The sequence below is a fragment of the Watersipora subatra genome, chromosome 1 (genome assembly GCF_963576615.1).
Source record: "Watersipora subatra chromosome 1, tzWatSuba1.1, whole genome shotgun sequence".
NCBI lineage: Eukaryota > Metazoa > Bryozoa > Gymnolaemata > Cheilostomatida > Watersiporidae > Watersipora > Watersipora subatra.
This window is the reverse complement of record NC_088708.1, coordinates 34,226,463-34,249,116: the sequence shown is the minus strand read 5'-3', so window position 1 is coordinate 34,249,116 and position 22,654 is coordinate 34,226,463. Positions and strand designations below refer to the sequence as shown.

General features: G+C 37.5%; 1 protein-coding gene across 3 annotated transcripts in view; it reads left to right on the top strand.

Moving 5' to 3' along the window:
* The window catches only part of LOC137404834 (condensin-2 complex subunit D3-L-like), a 73,878-nt gene that overhangs the window by 33,703 nt on the left and 17,521 nt on the right, over positions 1-22,654 (top strand). For all 3 annotated transcript variants that reach the window (XM_068091067.1, XM_068091063.1, XM_068091072.1), the window contains 8 exons: positions 4,209-4,338; positions 5,188-5,381; positions 7,517-7,621; positions 8,125-8,372; positions 11,176-11,343; positions 12,440-12,524; positions 15,857-15,979; positions 16,174-16,357. In XM_068091067.1, the coding sequence (XP_067947168.1) occupies positions 4,209-4,338; positions 5,188-5,381; positions 7,517-7,621; positions 8,125-8,372; positions 11,176-11,343; positions 12,440-12,524; positions 15,857-15,979; positions 16,174-16,357 (1,237 nt within the window). The remainder of the gene's footprint in view (positions 1-4,208; positions 4,339-5,187; positions 5,382-7,516; positions 7,622-8,124; positions 8,373-11,175; positions 11,344-12,439; positions 12,525-15,856; positions 15,980-16,173; positions 16,358-22,654) is intronic.

Below are 22,654 nucleotides of genomic sequence, written 5' to 3'. Positions count from 1 at the left end.
GTCAGTTGCCAAGTATGTCGGGGGTGTTTTATGAGAACAGCATCACTCTGTATTTTTCAACTGCTCAGATTATACTTTTGTACCATGTTTTTTGTGCGCGATTTTCAGTGCTGAATTATGTGAATTAAAAGTACCGTGCGTAGACCGAAAGTTTGCCAGTAAAAGGATAGGTAATGCAGAGAAAAAGCGAATGATAACAATTGATATTAAACGGAAAATTATTAAAAAATATGCAAAATATGTATGCGTGATTGAGCTAGCTTAGCAAAATGACAGAAATACATCCACAATTATCAAACACAAGGATTATATTCAAGGCATTTAGTTTACAAAAGGACTAACCATAGTTTCTAAACGGCGTAGCGATCTTCACGACCACTGATGGAGAGACTGCTCAGGCTTTAGATAAAAGACAAACACTTGGCCGGTGACTGCGTAACTGAAACGATGCTACGTAAAAAGGCCGGTGCTATCTATCAAGACTATAAAAAATAGACATTCGGACAAGTTGGCTAGTGGTCGTGCATTAACCCTTGGTGACGACACCTGTGTTCGTCCTGATTGCAACATGTTGAAAGGGCGACAAAGACAAACGTCCTTAGATAGGTTTCTCTTAAAACGGCCGGCTGGTCGTGAGAGCGAAACAAAAGAAACATTAGCTAACGAGCGAGAAACTTAAAACTATGAACACCGAAAAAACTTTAATTACGTTAAGTTAAAGATTAAAGTTTGCTTTTAGGTTTGCTTTTAAGTTTGTCTTTTAAGACTTGGATAAAATCCAAACTTATTAAAGTCAACTGTTGTAATGAAGGATAACTTATCTCTCCCTCTCTGGCAAATGCTAGAGTTAGCTGCTATTGTATGCATTTAATTTTACATTTTAATTAATCACATTTCCTTGCATTCTTTTTTATTTGTTGCTTTTTGAAAGCATGTGGTAAGTTAGGACAATAACCAACATATTCTTCCTGTTACATAATCTTGTTTTGAGTGTTTTATTTGCATTTTTTAGAGTATGGAAACCAATCAATATATATTTAATTGTTCTATATATAAATAAATTGCACCAACATGCGAGTAAATTGACATACGAGCTCAGTCTCTGAACGCATTAAGCTCGTAAGTCGAAGTATGACTGTAATGACTTTGGATGAGAAAGGCAAGAATCTTACACACATGGTAATGAATAATACCAATGATTTAGAAGCTTCTATATCATTGATAATACAAAGAGTGACCAAATAGAAATTAAACTAATAACAAACTAATGAATCAAATGAGATTTAGAAGCAAATACGCTGGACCACTGTATTAAACACCCATTAGACATGACTGAAAATAACTAGACGAGATAGTTTTTGTCTAAGGTTGGTTGAACTAGATTCCTGCTTTGAAGCGGCATAGTGTATTCTGATTTTAGTATAGTGATTTACTATAGTTTTGAGTAGACTGTTGGCATGGACTGTACATGTAAAACCTTGATTGAGGTTATGTAATAAGACATATATGTTATTGTCTGTGATGTTACTTGTTTAAAAGCTATCTGTGTGATACCATAGCTCTCCATGCGTGAACGTAGGCACTTTTCTGCAGCAATACATATTCGGCCTATCAATCTGGTCACCAATCCTCCTCTGGTTTTAATTGAGATTAGGGTTATGTCATCACTAGTTCTACTTCCCACTACTTCTACATCAGTCAAGAACCTGATACACTCATCACATTTCAGTTAGAAAACAATCCTCATCACCAAACTCCTCATCTTCACCTTCTTCAGCTTTTTTCTCTTCCTTTTTCTTTCTAGCCAGAGAGTGTAGCAGGAGTTGGCCAGTTTTTTAGCCCTGCTCACATCCAGATCAATACAGTTAACATTGGGACTCGATGTGATATCTGCTTTTATGAGCAGTGCTCGAATTGCAGATCTAAAGCACTGCACATCCAGATTATTGTTATAGCCACCCTTAGATCGTATTGTGGAAAACAGAATCTCAATGTGATCCTGGTTGATCTTAAAGGTTAGGAAGTAGTTGATGTAAGGGTAGTTGCTGAAAAGATATTGAGCAATGCCATGTACAGATTTGGCTGCTGACTCAAAACCAATGACGAAATGAGGATGATTTTCCTATTATTTTCCACTAGCAGCTTTCAGCTTGGTGTCTTTAATCGGCATAGATAGCTTATGATATTGTTGAGAACTTCTTGTTTTGAGTTGAAGTTCTGTCTTGTTATGGGCAATTTAGGATATACCTGGGGTGTTGTGATCTCTTCTGATGACATTTCACTAAGAATTTGGTCTTATTGTTACGTTTATGACTTAAAAACTAGCATGCCAAGCGTGCTTCCACTACTAAACTTATTGCGCAATTGAAGGCTTTGATGCTGTGATGCACATCGACGTAACGTCGTAAAAACAACAGCCAATTATAGGCCTCGCTTTTGCTCCATTGTAATAATAGCTATTCGCCAATCTAGGGTTTACTATATCTATGGAGAAATCAGTCATCGTGTTTCTTTTAGACGTTGTGATAATGTTGTGATAGTGATAATACCCTTATAGCAATAAGTGTACTAATAGTACTCATGGGGTAGTAATAATACTGCTATATATAGGGTAGGAAGGGCGTTATACCTCAATATGCTCTCTCCGCCTAATCAGATAAAGTACCAGGAATGTAGAATTATACTAGACATCTCTGTTCAATGATGTTTTACTTACTGTAGGTCTAATTAGACGCTACTTTTCTTAGGATAGGTATGTATACGTATGGGACATATCTGTATTTGACCCGCTGTACATAGGCAGATTTGGATACAGTCCAGCTACTATATATGAAGTGGATCAGTTCTGTGATCTGTTTCGTATGTTGAAAGCATTGCATGTTCGAGCCAATATTCTAATGAGAATACAGCAGTTTGTTGATAAGCTACACAGTTCAAAATTCTACAGTTACTCCTTAGTATACACTGCAGGAAATTAATTACACATAATATTAAAACATGTATTATATAAAACTATCATAAAACATTGTAAAACAAAATTAATTGTAAGAAAAGTCAAGAAGCAATAATCCTTGGAACATTCTAACACGTGCACCAATAGTTTCAGCAACAGAGTTGATGGTAGAGATACACAGCGTAGCTTGCTCTACCTTGAACTTTACCTTGAACTGGGTAAATATTAGATGGATTTTATATTTCTTTACTTTGTTCTATCACGATCTTCATATTTGCTTGCGAAAATTCACTGCTTACGCAAACTTTGAATGTTGTATGTTAAAAATCACTTCCCGTGTATTTTCAATTATTTACTTGAACTTTTTTTGTGTGTAGAAAAAATTGTATGCGAAGGCAACTCACTGATGATAAGTCTGATATGTATACATGACTAAATTTAGGGCAGGTCTGTATTTATTACTATATAACACAGATCTGTGTACATGGCTACATACCCTACAGGATGAAACTATTCGATGGATTTAATAATTTGAGGGTTTGCGTACAGTCAAATCCGCGAATTATTAAAATCTGCGACTAATTAGTTTTATTGTTAACACAGGGGAGAATAACTACTAACTCAAATTAAAAACTAGTCGCTGGGCAGAGTTAATAAACGTAGCTGAGTTCCAAACTCTTTGAAAATAATCATCCGGGCCTTGAGTAAAGCCCATTGCAAATGCATCACACTTCTTTACACAAATTTTCTTCAAGGTTGTCATAAGATATTCGAAATTCGGCACGGCATCGAAAAAATCTTACTTGCAGTTCTTTACGTTGAAAAAACTCATAACTTACCACAAGTTGTGGTTCACCAAAGGCCTCCAAATCGATGAACATTCATGAAAACCTCGAGATGCAGTCCAAAATTTATAGCTTAGCATGATCGACATTAATTTCTCAGCTAAATAGAAACCTAAACAAGTGGTATACGCATGTAAAGGTTTTACTCTATTGCTAGCTGCTTTCATGGATTAATTTATTCGCGGATGTGTTAATCCGCGAATATGTATGAAAAGACAATTTTCGCGAACTTCAACTCCACGAATAATTTCATCCTGTAGAGTATAGGGCAGGTCTGTATTCAACACTATAATACAGATCTGCACACACAACTACATATACGGCAAGCCTGCTTTCAACGCTATGTAGGACTGGTCCATACAGCATTATGGCATATAGGACAGGTCTGTATTCAACTCTATTGCGTACAGGGCAGATCTCCATACAACACGAGGCTGTTGCTAAGCGGAATATTCCCACGCTGGCTGCAGAGCTTGAAACTTCAAATGATGCTGCATTTAGTAAAGCTGTTGTCATCATCCTCTGTGACCTCTGCAGGCTGTGAGTCGCTGACTATCTAGAATACAGTCAATATCTGTGATTGGTTATTTTATGTATCTATTAATGACCAGCCAAGTTCTATTATTGGCTGATTTATCTTTGTTACCGACACCTTTTGTTCTATTATTTCTTAACTTATATGGCTACTAGCTCGGGTTAATTTTTTATTTATATGTATTTTTTTATATTTATGTTGGGTATATTTACACACGCATACATGCATTTGCAAATTACTATCGTCTCACGTTTTTTTATTTAATAACAATAACAATTATTTAATAACAATATAACCGACACAAAGATTAAAAATTTATGTTCAAGAATAATGCTGAAGCATGAATACTTTAGTCGAATTTAGTTTGGGACTCGTTTAGAACTGTCACTTCAATGATTATTTGCTGGGCATAGATTTGTGGCTACACTCCTATTCTCTACCTAATATACTTCAATGGTTAACTCTATGTTGTTGGTGACTTTCTATCTAGTAAGACTAGTAGTGGTTTTTTTTGCTTATTTTAGAATTTTTTGTTCATGAAGTAATTGGTTTACTGCGCTTACAAGTGTCTCTAACATTGCTTTAGAGGAGTACTTTATCACTGATATAAAATATGGCTCTATGACATAATCACATTAATGTAATTAAGGGTTATTTAAGACAGGGTGTGTCTAAGAATTAATTTGTATATTCATGCTTATTTCTAAAGGATAACTATTAACGTTCATTTACCTACTACTGCCTTTTACCTCCTTATACTGCGACACCTTAGAGGAACGTGTGTAGGTACAACTGTATGTGGGTTGATAACCTGTCACTCAACATAAAATGTAATGCTTCAACTTATTCCACAGGTACACCAATGCTGTCGGCCCATACACGAGCAGCATTTCATCATCGTTGCGGCATCGCGATGCTGAGGTGAGACAGAACACATTCGTAAGCATGACAAGGTTGCTTCAAGAGGACTTTCTCAAGTGGAGCGGACCTCTTTTCTATCGGTTTATTTCCTGTATTGTTGATGATAACGCAGCCATAGCCGAGCTAGGTAAGATCCATCGCCATTCTCAGTGGTCTTATCATCGCATCTCGGCTGTATGGCTGTAACATTTCCAATTACTTTCTAAGCTGTTGAGTTTTTGACTATTGAGTAAGTTTGTCTGAAGGTGTGCTTACTGTGTACACAACTAATACTCTGCAAGTATACTTATTGTGTACACAACTAATACTCTGCAAGTATACTTATTGTGTACACAACTAATACTCTGCAGGTATACTTATTGTGTACACAACTAATACTCGGCAGGTATACTTATTGTGTACACAACTAATACTCTGCAGGTGTACTTATTGTGTGCTCAACTAATACTCTGCAGGTATACTTATTGTGTACACAACTAATACTCTGCAGGTGTACTTATTGTGTACACAACTAATACTCTGCAGGTATACTTATTGTGTACACAATTAATACTCTGCAGGTACACTTATTGTGTACACAACTAATACTCTGCAGGTATACTTATTGTATACACAACTAATACTCTGTATGTATACTTATTGTGTACACAACTCATACTCTGCAGGTACACTTACTGTGTACACAACTAATACTCTGCAAGTATACTTATTGTGTACACAACTAATACTCTGCAGGTATACTTATTGTGTACACAACTAATACTCTGCAGGTGTACTTATTGTGTACACAACTAATGCTCTGCAGGTATACTTATTGTGTACACAACTAATACTCTGCAGGTATACTTATTGTGTACACAACTAATACTCTGCAGGTATAATTATTGTGTACACAACTAATACTCTGCAGGTATACTTATTGTGTACACAACTAATACTCTGCAGGTATACTTATTGTGTACACAACTAATACTCTGCAGGTATACTTATTGTGTACACAACTAATACTCTGCAGGTATACTTATTGTGTACACAACTAATACTCTGCAGGTATACTTATTGTGTACACAACTAATACTCTGCCGGTGTACTTATTGTGTGCTCAACTAATACTCTGCAGGTATACTTATTGTGTACACAACTGATACTCTGCAGGTATACTTATTGTGTACACAATTAATACTCTGCAGGTACACTTATTGTGTACACAACTAATACTCTGCAAGTATACTTATTGTGTACACAACTAATACTCTGCAGGTGTACTTATTGTGTACACAACTAATACTCTGCAGGTATACTTATTGTGTACACAACTAATACTCTGCAGGTATATTTATTGTGTACACAACTAATACTCTGCAGGTATACTTATTATGTACACAACTAATACTCTGCAGGTATACTTATTGTATACACAACTAATATTCTGTATGTATACTTATTGTGTACACAACTAATACTCTGCAGGTATACTTATTGTGTACACAACTAATACTCTGCAAGTATACTTATTGTGTACACAACTAATACTCTGCAGGTATACTTATTGTATACACAACTAATACTCTGCAGGTATACTTATTGTGTACACAACTAATACTTTGTATGTATACTTATTGTGTACACAACTAATACTCTGCAGGTATACTTATTGTGTACACAACTAATACTCTGCAGGTATACTTATTATGTACACAACTAATACTCTGCAGGTATACTTATTGTGTACACAACTAATACTCTGCAGGTATGCTTATTGTGTACACAACTAATACTCTGCAGGTATACTTATTGTGTACACAATTAATACTCTGCAGGTACACTTATTGTGCACACAACTAATACTCTGCAGGTATACTTATTGTGTGCACAACTAATATGCAGGTATATTTATTATGTACACTACTAATACTATGCAGGCATACTTATTGTGTACACAACTAATACTCTGCAGATAAGCTTATTCTGTACACAACTAGTCTTCTGAAAGTGAACTTCAGAAGATGACAGTACATGTACATAATGACATTATGTACATAATGACAGTACATATTGGTAGTGCATAATGGCAGTGCATAATGGCAGTGCATAATCACAGGACACAATCACAGTACATAATCACAGTACATAATTACAGTACATAATCACAGTACATAATCACAGTACATAATTGCAGTTGATCATCTAGGGGGACTAATGATTCTCATCTGACAGTAAACAATTGTCAGACTTTGTCATTAAAATTATTTCCTGTTACAGCCAAACAGACATTTATCTATGAGCTCTCCAAGCGAAACAAGTCCATGTACTTGCAACACTTTGTTGAGTGCCTCTTCTTTTTCAACAATTACACTACCCATGAAAGTAAGTGATTTCTTACCTTTATTTCTCAGGTCTTTTAGCGCAGGTATTTATGCAATCGCTATTGCAGTGTTTTGCTATGCTTGTGAATTTGTGTTGGAAACAGCTGTTTCTGTTTCAAGGTTCCTGTACACACTGCGTGTACTGTACAATGTACTCTGTGTTTCAACTGAGTAGATTTACAATCCATTCAAACCCCTACTTTCGCTCAAATTAAATTTTCCAATGTTTTCACAATGGACCTTGACCAAAATTGTTTGGCCATTCTTGGCTTTGAATTTCACTCAACTTGTAACTCATCACAGTAAATATATGTATTTTTTGTAAATATAGTTTCGTTGTAGTCTAAAAAAATCTTCATTTTAGTAACTTTGGTTTTATGCGTCTATTGTCTTATCATGTGACTTTAGTATTCTGAGCCAACCGACATAACAAATTATTTCTTACTTTCTACTCTATTCATCACATAGTTAACCTACATGTATATAACCCTCCAATCTTGACAGGGTATAACAAGTTTCCACAAACGAATGCGGAGAGGGCGTTGTTCTCATTGTCACAAGAGGCCAATGCATCTAAGAGGCAGCGAATATATAACTTCATGCTTGATCACATGAGCGATTTGCATAAGTTTAACGCGACACAGCGACTCTGCCAAGACATAGTCTCAGCAACTATCGAAAAGGAGTTGGCTCTGAAGACGAATGAAGGAGCAGCGGTGCTTGTTGATGCCTTGTCCATACTACAAGGAAAGGTAAAGGATTTTGTTCAAGCACTCCTATTGCTGGCATATGTAAGTATTTATCATTGCTATCAGCAGCAGGACAGTCCAGAGTATATTTACTTGCAGGTAACTAAAGACTTTATTAAGTAGAGTAGTCGTGGCCGGTGAGCAGTGAAACACTTCTACTCAATGAAAATTTTACAAACTGTTTCTGAAGAAAACACACATTTTTTTTCTGGTTTGAACTCACTTTTTTACAATGCCTAGTTTTTTTAATTTGTCAGCGTTATCTTACGCTGCCGCGCGAGTTTGCACTGTTATGAATGGGGACAGTGATGTATCGTATTTCCACATTAAATACAAATATTTTGGTTTTTAAGATATTAGTGTGTCGACTTGTGTAAGTTCCTCTGATCAGGTCTGCTGTATTCTATTTTTTTATATTCCATTTTTTTTATCAATTTGGTTGGAGTGTTAGTTAATGAATGGCTGTCCGCGAATATATATACTCTCGTTTATCAGATAGTCTGCTGTTAGTAGATGAATAACTACTAGCTTAGCGCTGTAAATATAAATTTGTAGATCTTATGACCTGCTTTAGAGTTTTGTGCTCATTAACAAAGGCTGATTATTCGAAATCAAATTGTTTTCATTGAGTTCATATTTTTAACAGGTTCTACAGTACAATCATATAACACTTTGTTAAAATAATAAATTGATATGATATGCACAAGTCAATATACAGCGTGTCTTCTGTGCTCACAATATAAGGAGCATAGACAACCTCTTACCTTAGAATAATATACAGTGAGACATGGATAACTCGCCCACGAATAGCTCGAACACATGGTTAATTCGAAAGGTTTCTTTGGTCCGTTCCAACGTAATGATAAATTGCTATAGATAACTCGAACCCAACACTGTTAACTCGAACTGCTTTTTCCCAACGGCTACCGAAACGGTTGTTATCGCTTTAGAAAATCACTTTATTCCAAGCCATAGAGGTAAACCTCAACTTTTCGTAATTCATAAGCGTCGTTATTACCACCATCGGCAAAATATTTTTGTCTACGACTTTTTTAAAGGTTTGGTGAAATTTGATTTATACCAAACATCCGCTTATATTAGCGATATTATATTAGCGATCGCCCTTCGAAAGCAAGGTAAAGCGAGGTAATCTTTGCATAAACTTCAAGAAAAATCGGCAAAATTGATTGTTGGTAAAACGCTCAAAAAAAAAGATATCTTTTCTTTTGAGCATTTCAACAACGATCAAGTTTTGCCAATGTCAATCTAAAAAATGTCCCGGCAATAACATCACCTCAAACAACAAACCAATCTCAAGTGATAAAAAAATCTGTATACTTTTTGATAAAAATGTTTTAAACTTTACATTAGAAGCATTTAATTTGAAACAAGCAATTTGTGCTTTTGATTTATATTATAGTTTGTATATGTACATGTATTTACTAATAAATAAGTAAATACATGGACTTGTGACAGTGCTCTGATAACTTGAGCACTCTGATAATTCAAACACTTTCGCTCGGTCCCATCAAGTTCGAGTTATTCATGTTTGACTGTATATATATTTCTCAAAGTTTGTCATCTGTCCTTCGGTATGTCCAGCTATAGTTATTAAAATCTTGGAATTAAAATTCCGAGTTCTGATGGATTTGAACTCACGAAGATTGCAATTGCAAGTTTTCATTCATGTGCTCTACCACTGAGCTATGCGAGGGGTATTGGGTATGGGTATTGATTACAGACATTATATACCGTATAGCGTTTTCACAGACTCAATGACGCATTGTTTGAAATTCTATGAATTCTAATAACTCTATCAAACACTATGTTTTTTCACTTTTATGTGAACTTTTATTTCCTGTTTTTCGTAAGGTTCAATTGCTACATCCGAGGTCAAGGTCAATACTTTTCACGCCGACAGTTGTATTATATCGAGTAGGAATAGCCTCTACATTCACTCTCTATTCGGTCAGACAAAGAAAGTCCGATATCCCATTTTTACATTTGTACCAGTATCGAGAGGTACCAGTATCGAGAGGTACCAGTATCGAGAGGTACCAGTATCGAGAGGTACCAGTATCGAGAGGTACCAGTATCGAGAGCTACCAGTATCGAGAGGTACCAGTATCAAGAGGTACCAGTATCGAGAGGTACCTGTTTCGAGAGGTACCACTATCGTCGTATTCAATGTTAGGATGGATAGCTTTTGCTGGAACATTAACCTTTCTTATACACACACTTCTATGCAAGAATTGTTATTATTAGTTCTACATATTCAGGATTTTTATTTTGTTTTATCAGTTCGTATTAATTGTATCATTACCAAATCATCTTTTATTGTAATCGTAGCAAAACAGACTTAATTTATCTATTACTTGACAATTGTTTCACATTTACATTTGAACCCTTTTATAACTGTTTTATTTTTTAAACTGTTTAAACTGTTTAAACTGTTTATTTATTAAACCTGCACAAAACATCGTCTTCATGATATGAAGTTGGAAAGTTAAGTTGTTTGCCAAAGTTTGAAAATCTTCACAGTTGTTTTCATTTTCTTTCTTAAATTATTTCAACTACGCAAAACACGTTTCTCATGATATGTACTTTGAAAGTTAGAATGGCAAGTGTTATGTTAAATACAAATCAATTTTTTGTCCAACGACTTTTTTATTACCCGGGCAACGCCGGGTAGTACAGTTAGTATCATTTAAAAAGCTACTTGCATGAAATATTTGCTAGGAGTGGACAACTTTACAGAGATTTGTAATCCGCATAAAATGTTTGGCTAATGTTTCGCTTGTTACAGAACATAAAGTTGTCCGTAACCAGAGCACCCTCCTCAGGTGCCCCTATGGACGAGGATTTGACACCTAGTCAAGGCTCCTCTAAGGCTACAGTCGCTGTTGTTACCAAAATCGTAAGGAAGAACTTTGTGGAGAACATCATTCCTGATATAATATCATTGAAGGCTGTGGTAAGGAAAGTGTTGTAAACTTGAAGACTAGATCCGGCTTGGTCCGTTGGTACCCGCATTATTGGGGAAACATGATGGCATTAGTCTGTGCGAATAAATGTGAGAATTGCTAAACAAATCGTCCATATGGAGCCTTTTGTTTTGCATATGGATACCGTATATAAATGTACCATTTTGTACTTTATTTTGTTTATTTATTTTATTTGTTTCAGCTGCTGGCAGTTTCGTTCAGGCATTTTCAGCAGGCTGTAGTGTTGAGTTGAACCATCTTGAGAAACCTAATGAGCGCGAATGTATGAAACTGCCAGCTAACAAACTACTTTCGTTCATCTTCATTCCTCAGGCTGTGGTGTTGTACTTAACTAGTGCTTGCGTGCTCATATGCTTATATGTGAGGTGTGTGCATATGTTCATATGTTTACGTGTGCGGTGTGTACTTAAGTTCAAATGTTTACGCGTGTGGTGTGTGCATATTTTTGTATGCATATGTGTGTGTATGCATATAAACGTGTGTGTATGTACATTTGTGTGTGTATGCACATGTGTACGCGTGCTTGTGTCTGTGAGTGCGTGTACGCGTGCATGTGCTTGTGTGGGTGTGTGCATGTGCATTTGTGTGTGTGTTTATGTGTGTGTTTGTGTTTGGGCGAGTTAGATTGTAATATAAAGCTATAATGTCGAAAAAAAGGAGTTCTTTCACAAACTGAATCATAAATAAGCAGGCAGTTATCTTATCACTCTCAGATGTTTGATTATAATGATTTGGTGTCAGATCTTTTTAACAAAAGCTTCTCATGTAATTCTTTCTGACTATCAACCGAGTAAAAAGAAAACAATATGTCTGCTCTCACTAGATACTTGCTATCACTACTGTATTTGCTGTATGACTGACTTGGAGACTCCTATTGCCCTGTTTCCTATATGACTGACTTGGAGACTCCTATTGCCCTGTTTCCTATAGGACCGACTTGGAGACTCATATTACCCTGTTTCCTATATGACTGGTTTGGAGTCTCCTCTTGCCCTGTTTCCTATATGACTGGCTTGGAAACTCATACTGCCCTGTTTGTGTAGATTGTGTCTCTGTGTATTTTAGCTGGAGGCAAATCACTCTCCCATCATGAAACATCTTATGCTGTTTCTCATAGAAATCACCAAGGATTACAAAGCGGAGTTAGCGGGTGAGTGTGATTGCTAATTTTACTAATGTATGGATTGCTTGTTCAGCAGTGATGCAATTTGTAAATGGTCTTCATGCAAACTGCTGGGTATGGGCTTTTGGCCTTTGTGAGCCAACAGTGAAGGTTAAAATTTTCTTTGGCTACGAAGCAAATAACAAAAATTGACACTGGATATTCTGCTAACTCGGTGTGCGAGTCAAACTCCTATTAACAATCATCTTGGTGTACAAGTCAAGCTTCTAACAGCAATCACCTAGTGTACAAGTCAAACTTCTAACAGCAATCACCTTAGTGTACAAGTCAAACTTCTAACAGCAATCACCTTAGTGTACGAGTCAACCTTTTAACAGCAATCACCTTAGTGTACAAGTCAAACTTCTAACAGCAATCACCTTAGTGTACAAGTCAAACTTCTAACAGCAAACACCTTAGTGTACAAGTCAAACTTCTAACAGCAATCACCTTAGTGTACAAGTCAAACTTCTAACAGCAAACACCTTAGTGTACAAGTCAAACTTCTAACAGCAAACACCTTAGTGTACAAGCCAAACTTCTAACAGCAATCACCTTAGTGTACATGTCAAACTTCTCACAGCAATCACCTTAGTGTACGAGTCAACCTTCTAACAGCAAACACCTTAGTGTACAAGCCAAACTTCTAACAGCAAACACCTTAGTGTACATGTCAAACTTCTCACAGCAATCACCTTAGTGTATGAGTCAACCTTCTAACAGCAATCACCTTAGTGTACAAGTCAAACCTTTAACAGCAATCACCTTAGTGTACAAGTCAAACTTCTAACAGCAATCACCTTAGTGTACAAGTCAAACTTCTAACAGCAAACACCTTAGTGTACAAGTCAAACTTCTAACAGCAATCACCTTAGTGTACAATTCAAACTTCTAACAGCAAACACCTTAGTGTACAAGTCAAACTTCTAACAGCAAACACCTTAGTGTACAAGCCAAACTTCTAACAGCAATCACCTTAGTGTACATGTCAAACTTCTCACAGCAATCACCTTAGTGTACGAGTCAACCTTCTAACAGCAAACACCTTAGTGTACAAGTCAAACTTCTAACAGCAATCACCTTAGTGTACAAATCAAACTTCTAACAGCAATCACCTTAGTGTACAAGTCAAACTTCTACTAACAGCAATCACCTAGTGTACTAGTCAAACTTCTAACAGCAATCATCTTAGTGTTCAAGTTTTTTTAATGAATGATGTAAATTTTAACAAATAGTTGACGCTGCGTGTAAAGTATGTTGCAACATGCCAAGCGTGAAACATTGTGCTGTCATTAGAGAACATGAATAAAAGGGGATATGGGAAAGGAGATATGTATGTGAAAGGGGATATGGGAAAGGGGATATGGGAAAGGAGATATGTGAAAGGGGTTATGTGAAAGGGATATGTGAAGGGGGATATGGGAAAGGAGATATGTGAAGGGGATATGGGGAAGGAGATATGTGAAAGGGGATGTGTGAAAGGAGGTATGGGAAAGGAAATATTTGAAAGGGGATATGGGAAAGGAGATATGTGAAAGAGGATATGGGAAAGGAGATATGTGAAAGGGGATATGGGAAAGGAGATATTGGAAAGGGGATATGGGAAAGGAGATATGTGAAAAGGGATATGGGAAAGGAGATATGTGAAAGGGTATATGGGAAAGGAGATATGTGAAAGGGTATATGGGAAAGGGGATATGTGAAAGGAGATATGGGAAAAGGGATATGGGAAAGGAGATATGTGAAAGGGGATATGGGAAAGGAGATATGTGAAAGGGGATATGGGAAAGGAGATATGGGAAAGGAGATGTGTGAAAAGGGATATGGGAAAGGAGATATGTGAAAGGGTATATGGGAAAGGGGATATGTGAAAGGGTATATGGGAAAAGGGATATGGGAAAGGGGATATATGAAGGGGGATATGGGAAAGAGGATATAGGAAAGGAGGATGATATCACAAGTTAGGTAAGCTAATTCAGTTTAAACTTGACCTAGTGTAAGTTAGAATATTTTGAGCCTAATATCTCTCTCTGCGTCATGTGCTATGCATTACCCAACCTATGCTTCTCTTGGTGTGCTCTGAGCTAAAATACCAAGTAACAATAATGTAGTGATCAATATTCTTTTATCAATTATAATTTGTCTTTGTTCCACTTGTTTCAGTTTTTACACTTAAATTTTGAAATAGTTCTATATAATGCATTTGTTTGTAGTATTATGTGTAATTAATTTACTGCCATATACATTAAAGAGGTTTGGCATTGCGGGTTGCTGCACGAATTACACACATTACATCTTATCGCTCTCACGATATCTGCTCAAACATGCAACAATTTTAACATGCACGCAGATTTCATAATAAATTAACTTTGTATTAAATTAGGAGAGTTAATTTTAACTTTGCGTGTAGAGTTTTCACTGTAATTTTGTACGTTTAGTTTATATATAACCTTATATGTTTTACTGAAATTTGAAGAGCGTCAGCCAATAAAATTTTATATCGATTGCTGTCAACACGCTTTCATTTTGCTGACAACATATATACGGCATACTGCTATGCTTTACAGCAAATCATAGACACATTACAACATATCTACTGTAAACCATAGACACATTACAACATATCTACTGTAAACCATAGACACATTACAACATATCTACTATAAATCATAGACACATTACAACATATCTACTGTAAACCATAGACACATTACATCATATCTACTGTAAACCATAGACACATTACAACATATCTACTGTGAACCATAGACACATTACAACGTATCTACTGTAAACCATAGACACATTACAACATATCTACTGTTAACCATAGACACATTACAACATGTCTACTGTAAACCATAGACACATTACAACATATCTACTGTAAACCATAGACGCATTACAACATATCTACTGTAAACCATAGACACATTACAACATATCTACTGTAAACCATAGACACATTACAACATGTCTACTGTAAACCATAGACACATTACAACATATCTACTGTAAACCATAGACACATTACAACATATCTACTGTTAACCATAGACACATTACAACATATCTACTGTAAACCATAGACACATTACAACATATCTACTGTTAACCATAGACACATTACAACATATCTACTGTAAACCATAGACACATTACAACATATCTACTATAAACCATAGACATGTCACTATATAGAGTATTTATGGCTTGCTTGCTGCCTATCCACATGCAGACTATGCCATTAAGTGCCCTCGACTCTAATGTAACTTTAATGTGTCGATGGTAGATACAAAACACACCTTCACTATCTGTAGATGCACTGGCAGGAAATGAGCAACTGGCTGCTGAGCTCGCTTTTGACATAAGGAAGTTTGAGGAGAAAGCACTTCTAGAGGAGGAGGAAGCATCCGAGGAGCCCATAGAAGCTCAGGCTACAGGTTTGTGTTAATATCATATAGTATACATTAGTACATTTGATACCACCAATTGTTCATGTTGATTAATATTATCTCTGCCTCAGTATACATTAGTTTATCTGATACAGCCAATTGTCCATATTGATTTCATACTGCACGCTGACTCTCATTGTCATCGCGTGCTTCAGTTGTTTTTTGTTTTTATTACCACGCAGTTGTAAACACTCCAGCTATGAGGACACCAGTAATGCCAGCAACAGTCAGCGACAAGAGAACACCTTTGAATTGTTCGCTCAGCACCCCCACTAATCAAGTAGCACGAAGCATCCCCAGGCCTCAGTCAGCCAGTGTAACGCCTGCCATGCCTCCTCCTCCTCCACTCAGATCTGCTCTTAAAAAGTGAGCCTCGTTGATTATTGTGCTTCTAAGATAGTACATAGATAGCTACAGTGATTGCACAGCAGCGCAGTATTAGAGAAAATCTTGTCATCCTTAAAGTTCCTTGAATAATTAATTTGTGCTTCAGGCCTTCTAGAAATGCAAAGTTTGTAATCAAACTTTGACATATGATTGTCTCAAGATACAACTTTTTCAGCAAACCACATAAATATTAGTCTTGGCACACTACGTCATTTCCAGTACACAACATTCATATTTTTTCAAAACATTGCAGTGTTTTAAATAAGTACATATGTATGCACATGGTTTAGTTCTACGGGTTTAGTTTACGTAATGTGAGTTGGACTTGTTTCCTATACCAAACACCACCTCTAGCAACACTTTCATTTTCTGTAACCGTAAAGTTAAAGTGACAACAACATCCTGTGATAATTGATTACTTGCAGTAACCCTGACGATGCCCGAGATTTTCATTTTGAATCAGATCCTCCGCAGAAACTCCAAGTGTTTACACGTGTTAACATACACGTGTTAACATACACGTGTTAACATACACGAGAATAATAACAATATGAGATTTATTAACATAGTTTATTATTATTTTGCAAAGCTGGAAGGCTGTCGATTATTTATGCTTATAAAACTCTGATTGTTTTGTACTCTTGCTTGAAAAGTAGTAATATCTAATTATAACATGGAAAGAAGTAATCTCTCTCCTCTCTTCTCGCTCTCCTCCCCCCCCCCCCTCCCTCTTTCCCCCACCCCCCTCTCTCTCCTCCACTATCTCTCTCTCCCATTCTCTCTCTTTCCCCTCTTTCTCTCCCCCTCTCTCTCCCCCTTCCCTCTCCTCCCTCGCTCTCCCCCTTCTTTCTTCCTCCCTTTCCCCCTCTCTCTCACCCTCTTCCGCTTTTCAGCTCTCTCTCTTGAGGTGATGATAGCAGATCTCCAATCAGCTCGATTACGAGCAGTTGTCTGCCATGAGTTTGTATTGATATGCTTCTGTTTTATATTCCTCTTATTTACATCTTTGCAGAGGAGCCTAAACCTTCTTTGATTCCGCTTATCATCACATAGTAGTGAGTATAATAGTTGATGTAGAAGCCGGTCTTGTTCTATTCTCTGTACATGGCCAAACCTGATATCTTAAACTTTTTTCAATCAGATTATCAGCCAATGATGATAGACCTGCCCATTTCAAAATTTGTATGTTTCTGTCACTTGATATTCATGATATCCCACGAGTATCTCGTCATCACAGCATGTAGTTTTTTTATTTAAGCTTGATTAACCATCCAGGTTTTTTCACTGCATAAGAGAGTCGACAAAACCACTGCTCGATACTCTTTACACTTAACCCTGACTGTGACATGCTTGTTCTTCCAGATTCTCGGCTGAAGTTTGCCGAAGGTAGCAATGGCATTGCCAATCCTTGTTCGGAGATTCATTTCAATTCTTTAGTGTTATACGCAGTGTTTCCAAGGTAGGCGAAGTGTACCGTTTTACCCAGTGGTTTTTGGTTGAAGATGTTTTCGGCTTCAGCAGGGTGAAAGAGGAGTTTGGTTGGTACATACACTTGTGTATTTTGGATATTAATCTTTAAGTTGCATAGAGATGCAGCACTGGCGAAGATGTCTAGGAGCAGCTGCATGTCAGAGGCAGATTGAGCTACTAATCTGCTGTCATCAGCAAATAGCATCTTTTGAACCAAGTGTTTGGTGGTACGAGATTTGGCTTTAAAATGAGAGATGTTGAAAAGGTCTGTGTTATGTTTTGTCTGTATGTACATCTTCAAAGTCTATCCCTGATGTACATTTTTGAAGGCTACATGAAGCATAGCAGTCAGGTAGAGGAGTGCTTATTGGAGTGTCTCTGCCTTTTTTTCCCACTCCTAAGATTTCATTTTACTGGTGTACTGTTGCAACCAGTTTCTCACTTTTGCTAGAACGACGGTGTTCGGGTAGGTTTTACGTTGTAGTCCATGGGCTATCACGGTGTCAAGTTTACTATCATATTCATCAAACTAATCCTAATGTTCTCGCATCGGTTCACCCAAAAGCTTGTATGCTGTTTCATAGGCTACTGTCTTCAACATCTCCCATCTCTCTTCTATGTTGATCTTTTCACTGCAAGAGTAATCTAGCTTCTCATCCATTTTATGAATATCCTGACAGCACTCTGGGCTTGTCAACTTGTTCACATTTATTTTAGTCATTGGCTTTCCTTTGTTTTTTCTCTCTTCAGGATCGTACATTGACCACACAAGCTTTGTACGCCTCATGTTGTGATCTGTGGTACAATCAGCACCTGTCATGACTTCGGTGTCAAACACATCATTTACATGCAGATCTGATTGTCTGATAATAATGTAGTCAAGGAGGTGTCAGTGCTTTGACCTTGGGTACGTTCAGGTAGTTCAATAATGTTCTTAATGCTTGAAAACAGTGTTTGTTGTAGTTCCCATCGTATTATGTAATGTATTATGGTAACACCCCCTTTGTCATGTAGCTAGAACTAATCCTTCAAGCCAGCATTGGTAAAAATACATGCATAGTGTCAAGTTGTGAATTTGTGATTGCTCTAATAAACCACAAGCTATTTTGGCTCTAAACTACAGTAGAAATGTCAGTGAAAGTAACCGAGCTCATCAAGGCATATGAGGATGATGAAAGTGGGGACTTCAATGTCTGGGGGGACAAGCTAGAGTTGGTGGCCAAGCTTCAAAAAGTGGACGATCTCACAACATTCTTACCACTATTCTTGTCAGGAGCAGCATTTGCCGTTTATAAACATTTAGAAGATCATATCAAGAAAGACTATCCTAAACAAAAGGCAGCTTTGTTGACAGCTTATAGTGTAGACAGGTTCAGTGCTTATATTCAGCTGCAAAACTGAGCTTTAAGAGATGGTGAAGCTGTAGATGTATATCTGGCAAATCTCAAACATTTAACAACTTTGATGGGACAATCAGAACCTGACCCATTGCTTAAATGTGCATTCATGGCAGGATTACCTACAGAGTGGCTACACAACTAAAATCTATTGCTTCTGTAGAAGACATGGCTCTCTCGGAATTAGTGAACAGGACCCGCGTGATGATAACTGCGGGAAATGGCGAAACTACCTCATGTGCTGCTGGGAAAAGGAGGCAGGATTGGCAGCGCCGTGAGGTCAGGTGCTACCAGTGTAATAAACTTGGTCACATCCAGAGAAACTGTTTTCAGATGCAGGGAAATGCCGGTGGGGAAGTGTATGCACCGGCTCTTCCCCCAATGTAAAAAACTCGGTGCTACCATTTGTTTATGTATGGGTAAAAGGCACAAAGATAAAAGCATTGGTGGATAGCGGTTGTGAGCAATCAATTATACAACAACGGTGGGCACAGCGGTTAGGATTGCTGCCGAAAGGTCCTCAGCCACAAATAATGATGTTAAATGGACATATCACTACGTGCAAGGGTGAGGCAACTCTTGACATAGAACTGGATCACTCTTGTAAAATTACGGTTCAGTGTATGATTGCTCCGAAGCTAGTAAGTGGTTGCCAGATAATACTGGGAATGGATGGCATTGCAAAGCTAGGCAGGGCATCTATAGATAAAAATAGAGGTGTACTCTTTGGAGCAAGACAGTTAAGAACAGTTGGCGTGATTCTATGTAACAAAGCTAGTCCTGTCAGTCATAATGATGACCAGCAGCCGCCGATAATTATAGATAATAGAGACTTTAAAGCACAATTTGATGGTCACAAGTGGGCAGTTGCTTGGAAATGGTTAAATAGAGAGCCTATATTGTCTAATACATGTGGAGAATACGCTATAAATGATATCGTCAGAGAAGAATATAAAAAACAGGTTATGCAATGGATAGACAATGGATGGCTGCAGTCACACCGAGAAGCGCTTCATGGACCTGTAACTGGCATTATTCCATTGTTGGCAGCTACACAACTTAACAAAGAGACAAAGGTTCGACCTGTAATGGATTATAGCAGAGAACTGAATGGGTATTTCAGCAGTCATCCTGGTTTGAACACTGCAGTATGCCAAGACAAACTCCGCAAGTGGCGCAAGTTATTCAGGGATGCTTGCATGTTAGACTTACAAAAAGCATATTTACAACTGCATGTTGATGCTAGTTTACAGAGATTTCAAGCTGTTATGTTCAATGGAACATTGTATGTCATGACTAGACTAGGTTTTGGTTTCAATGTAGCACCTAAGATTATGTCAAAAATATTATCAACAGTGTTGTCACTTGATCCTATGGTTGCTGCTGGTACTGATCATTATATTGATGATATTTCGGTAAAAAATGTCAGTAGTGCCAGTCGAAGTTGTGTGCAGCCATTTGTTAAAGTTTGGTCTAGTCACAAAAGAGCCTGTCGATTTACGTGAAGCGCATGTTCTCGGGCTTCACGTGACAATCAGTAAAAAAGGAATATGTACATGGCAACGCGACTCAGCTGTGCCAACAGTAGAAAGCATTCGTACAAAAAGAGTTTTGTTTTCTGTGTGTGGTAAACTGATTGGTCACTACCCAGTAGCTGGCTGGCTACGAGTCGCATATAGCTACATGAAGCGGTGTGCTGCTGATGGCAAGTGGGATGATGCAATAGCAAAAGAAGTGCTGCAGATGATAGATGAAACACTAAATAGAGTAACGAGACATGACCCAGTGCAAGGCAAATGATCTGTGAATAGAGATGATTGTTGCAAGGTCTGGTGTTATGCGAGTTCTATAGCTATTGGTGTGTGCATAGAAATGGAAGGTAGCATTGTAGAAGATGCATCATGGCTAAGGAAAATTGATGACAGTATGCATATAAATGTAGCTGAACTTAAGCAGTACTTAAAGGATTAAATCTTGCAATAAAGTGGGGAGTAAAACAAGCTACGATTGTCACAGACTCATTATCAGTGTATAACTGGGTTAATTCCATTATCACAGAAAGCCATCGCCCCAAAGTCAGTGGATTTTCAGAAATAATAGTCAGAAGGCGGCTTGGGATTATTGCGCAATTAGTAGAAGAATATGGTATCACTCTACAAATGTCCTTGGTCAAGTCAGCGGACAATCGTGCTGATGTTTTAACGGGGGTGAACCAAAGGTGGCTGAAACCACTAGTATTGTGTGTGTAGCAGCAGAGAAAGTTTCAAGCATTGATGAAGAAATATTTAGCATGCATCAAGTTCACCATTTAGGAGTTGACAAGATGAGTTACTTAGCTAATCAGAGGTTTGGTGACAGAGCCTCAAAAGATATGATTGAAAAGGTTGTGAAAGAGTGTCAAATCTGCAAACAAATCGATCCTTCACCTGTGAAATGGGAGAGAGGAAATTTGGAAGTCGGAAAGGTGTGGCATAGACTTGCTGTTGACATCACATATGTGGGCCGAACACCTTATTTGACCATCTTGGATTGCTGTCCTAGCAGATTTGCAATATGGTTAAGACTGAGAGATGACACAGCCAACTCTGTAATAGCACATTTGGTACGCATATTTGAGATGTGGGGTCCCCCACAAGAGTTGCTTTCTGACAACAGTCCATGCTTCAAAAGTGCGCAGTTGTCTAGCATCCTAAAGACATGGAACGTAAATCATTTGATAAGTTGCGCTTACAGGCCATCCGGTAATGGCATTGTCGAACGTAACCATAGGACAATTAAAAGAATGGCTGCACGTTCAGGCAACGATGTTAACAGGATGGTGTTTTGGTACAACAATACCCCAAACAGGCAAAGTATTGTACCTTCGCAAATGCTATACTCCCACGCAGTAAGAAATCCTGACATTGTTGCAGAGCCACAAAAATTTTTACGTGGAGTTTTATGAAACCCGTACAAAGTTGGTGACACAGTATGTGTTAAGCCAGTGCATGCTAAATGTACTACTGCATGGGCAAAAGGTAACTGCGTTGGTATCTGATGTAGTCTTAGAGGTTGATAGCACAAACAGGCACATTGCAGAAATACGCTTAGCTGATTGTAATAGCGAGGATACCAGCAGTGATAGGGTGTCGAGTGACAATGCTGTGGAGGTTGAATTTGATTTTGATAATCTCAACATCTGTAAAAATGACAATAGTTCTGCAGACTCAGATACTAAGAGTGACAGTGATAATGACAATGAAAATACTGCAGTGGGCAATACCAGGCCAATTAGAGACAGGTGACCTCCAGAGAGATATGGAGAATTTTATGAACGCTAGAGCCGTGTTTGTGTTGGGACGATTTATATTTTTAGTTCAGATATACATGTCTGTTATGCTAGTATGTAATCTATTAATATTTTCTGATT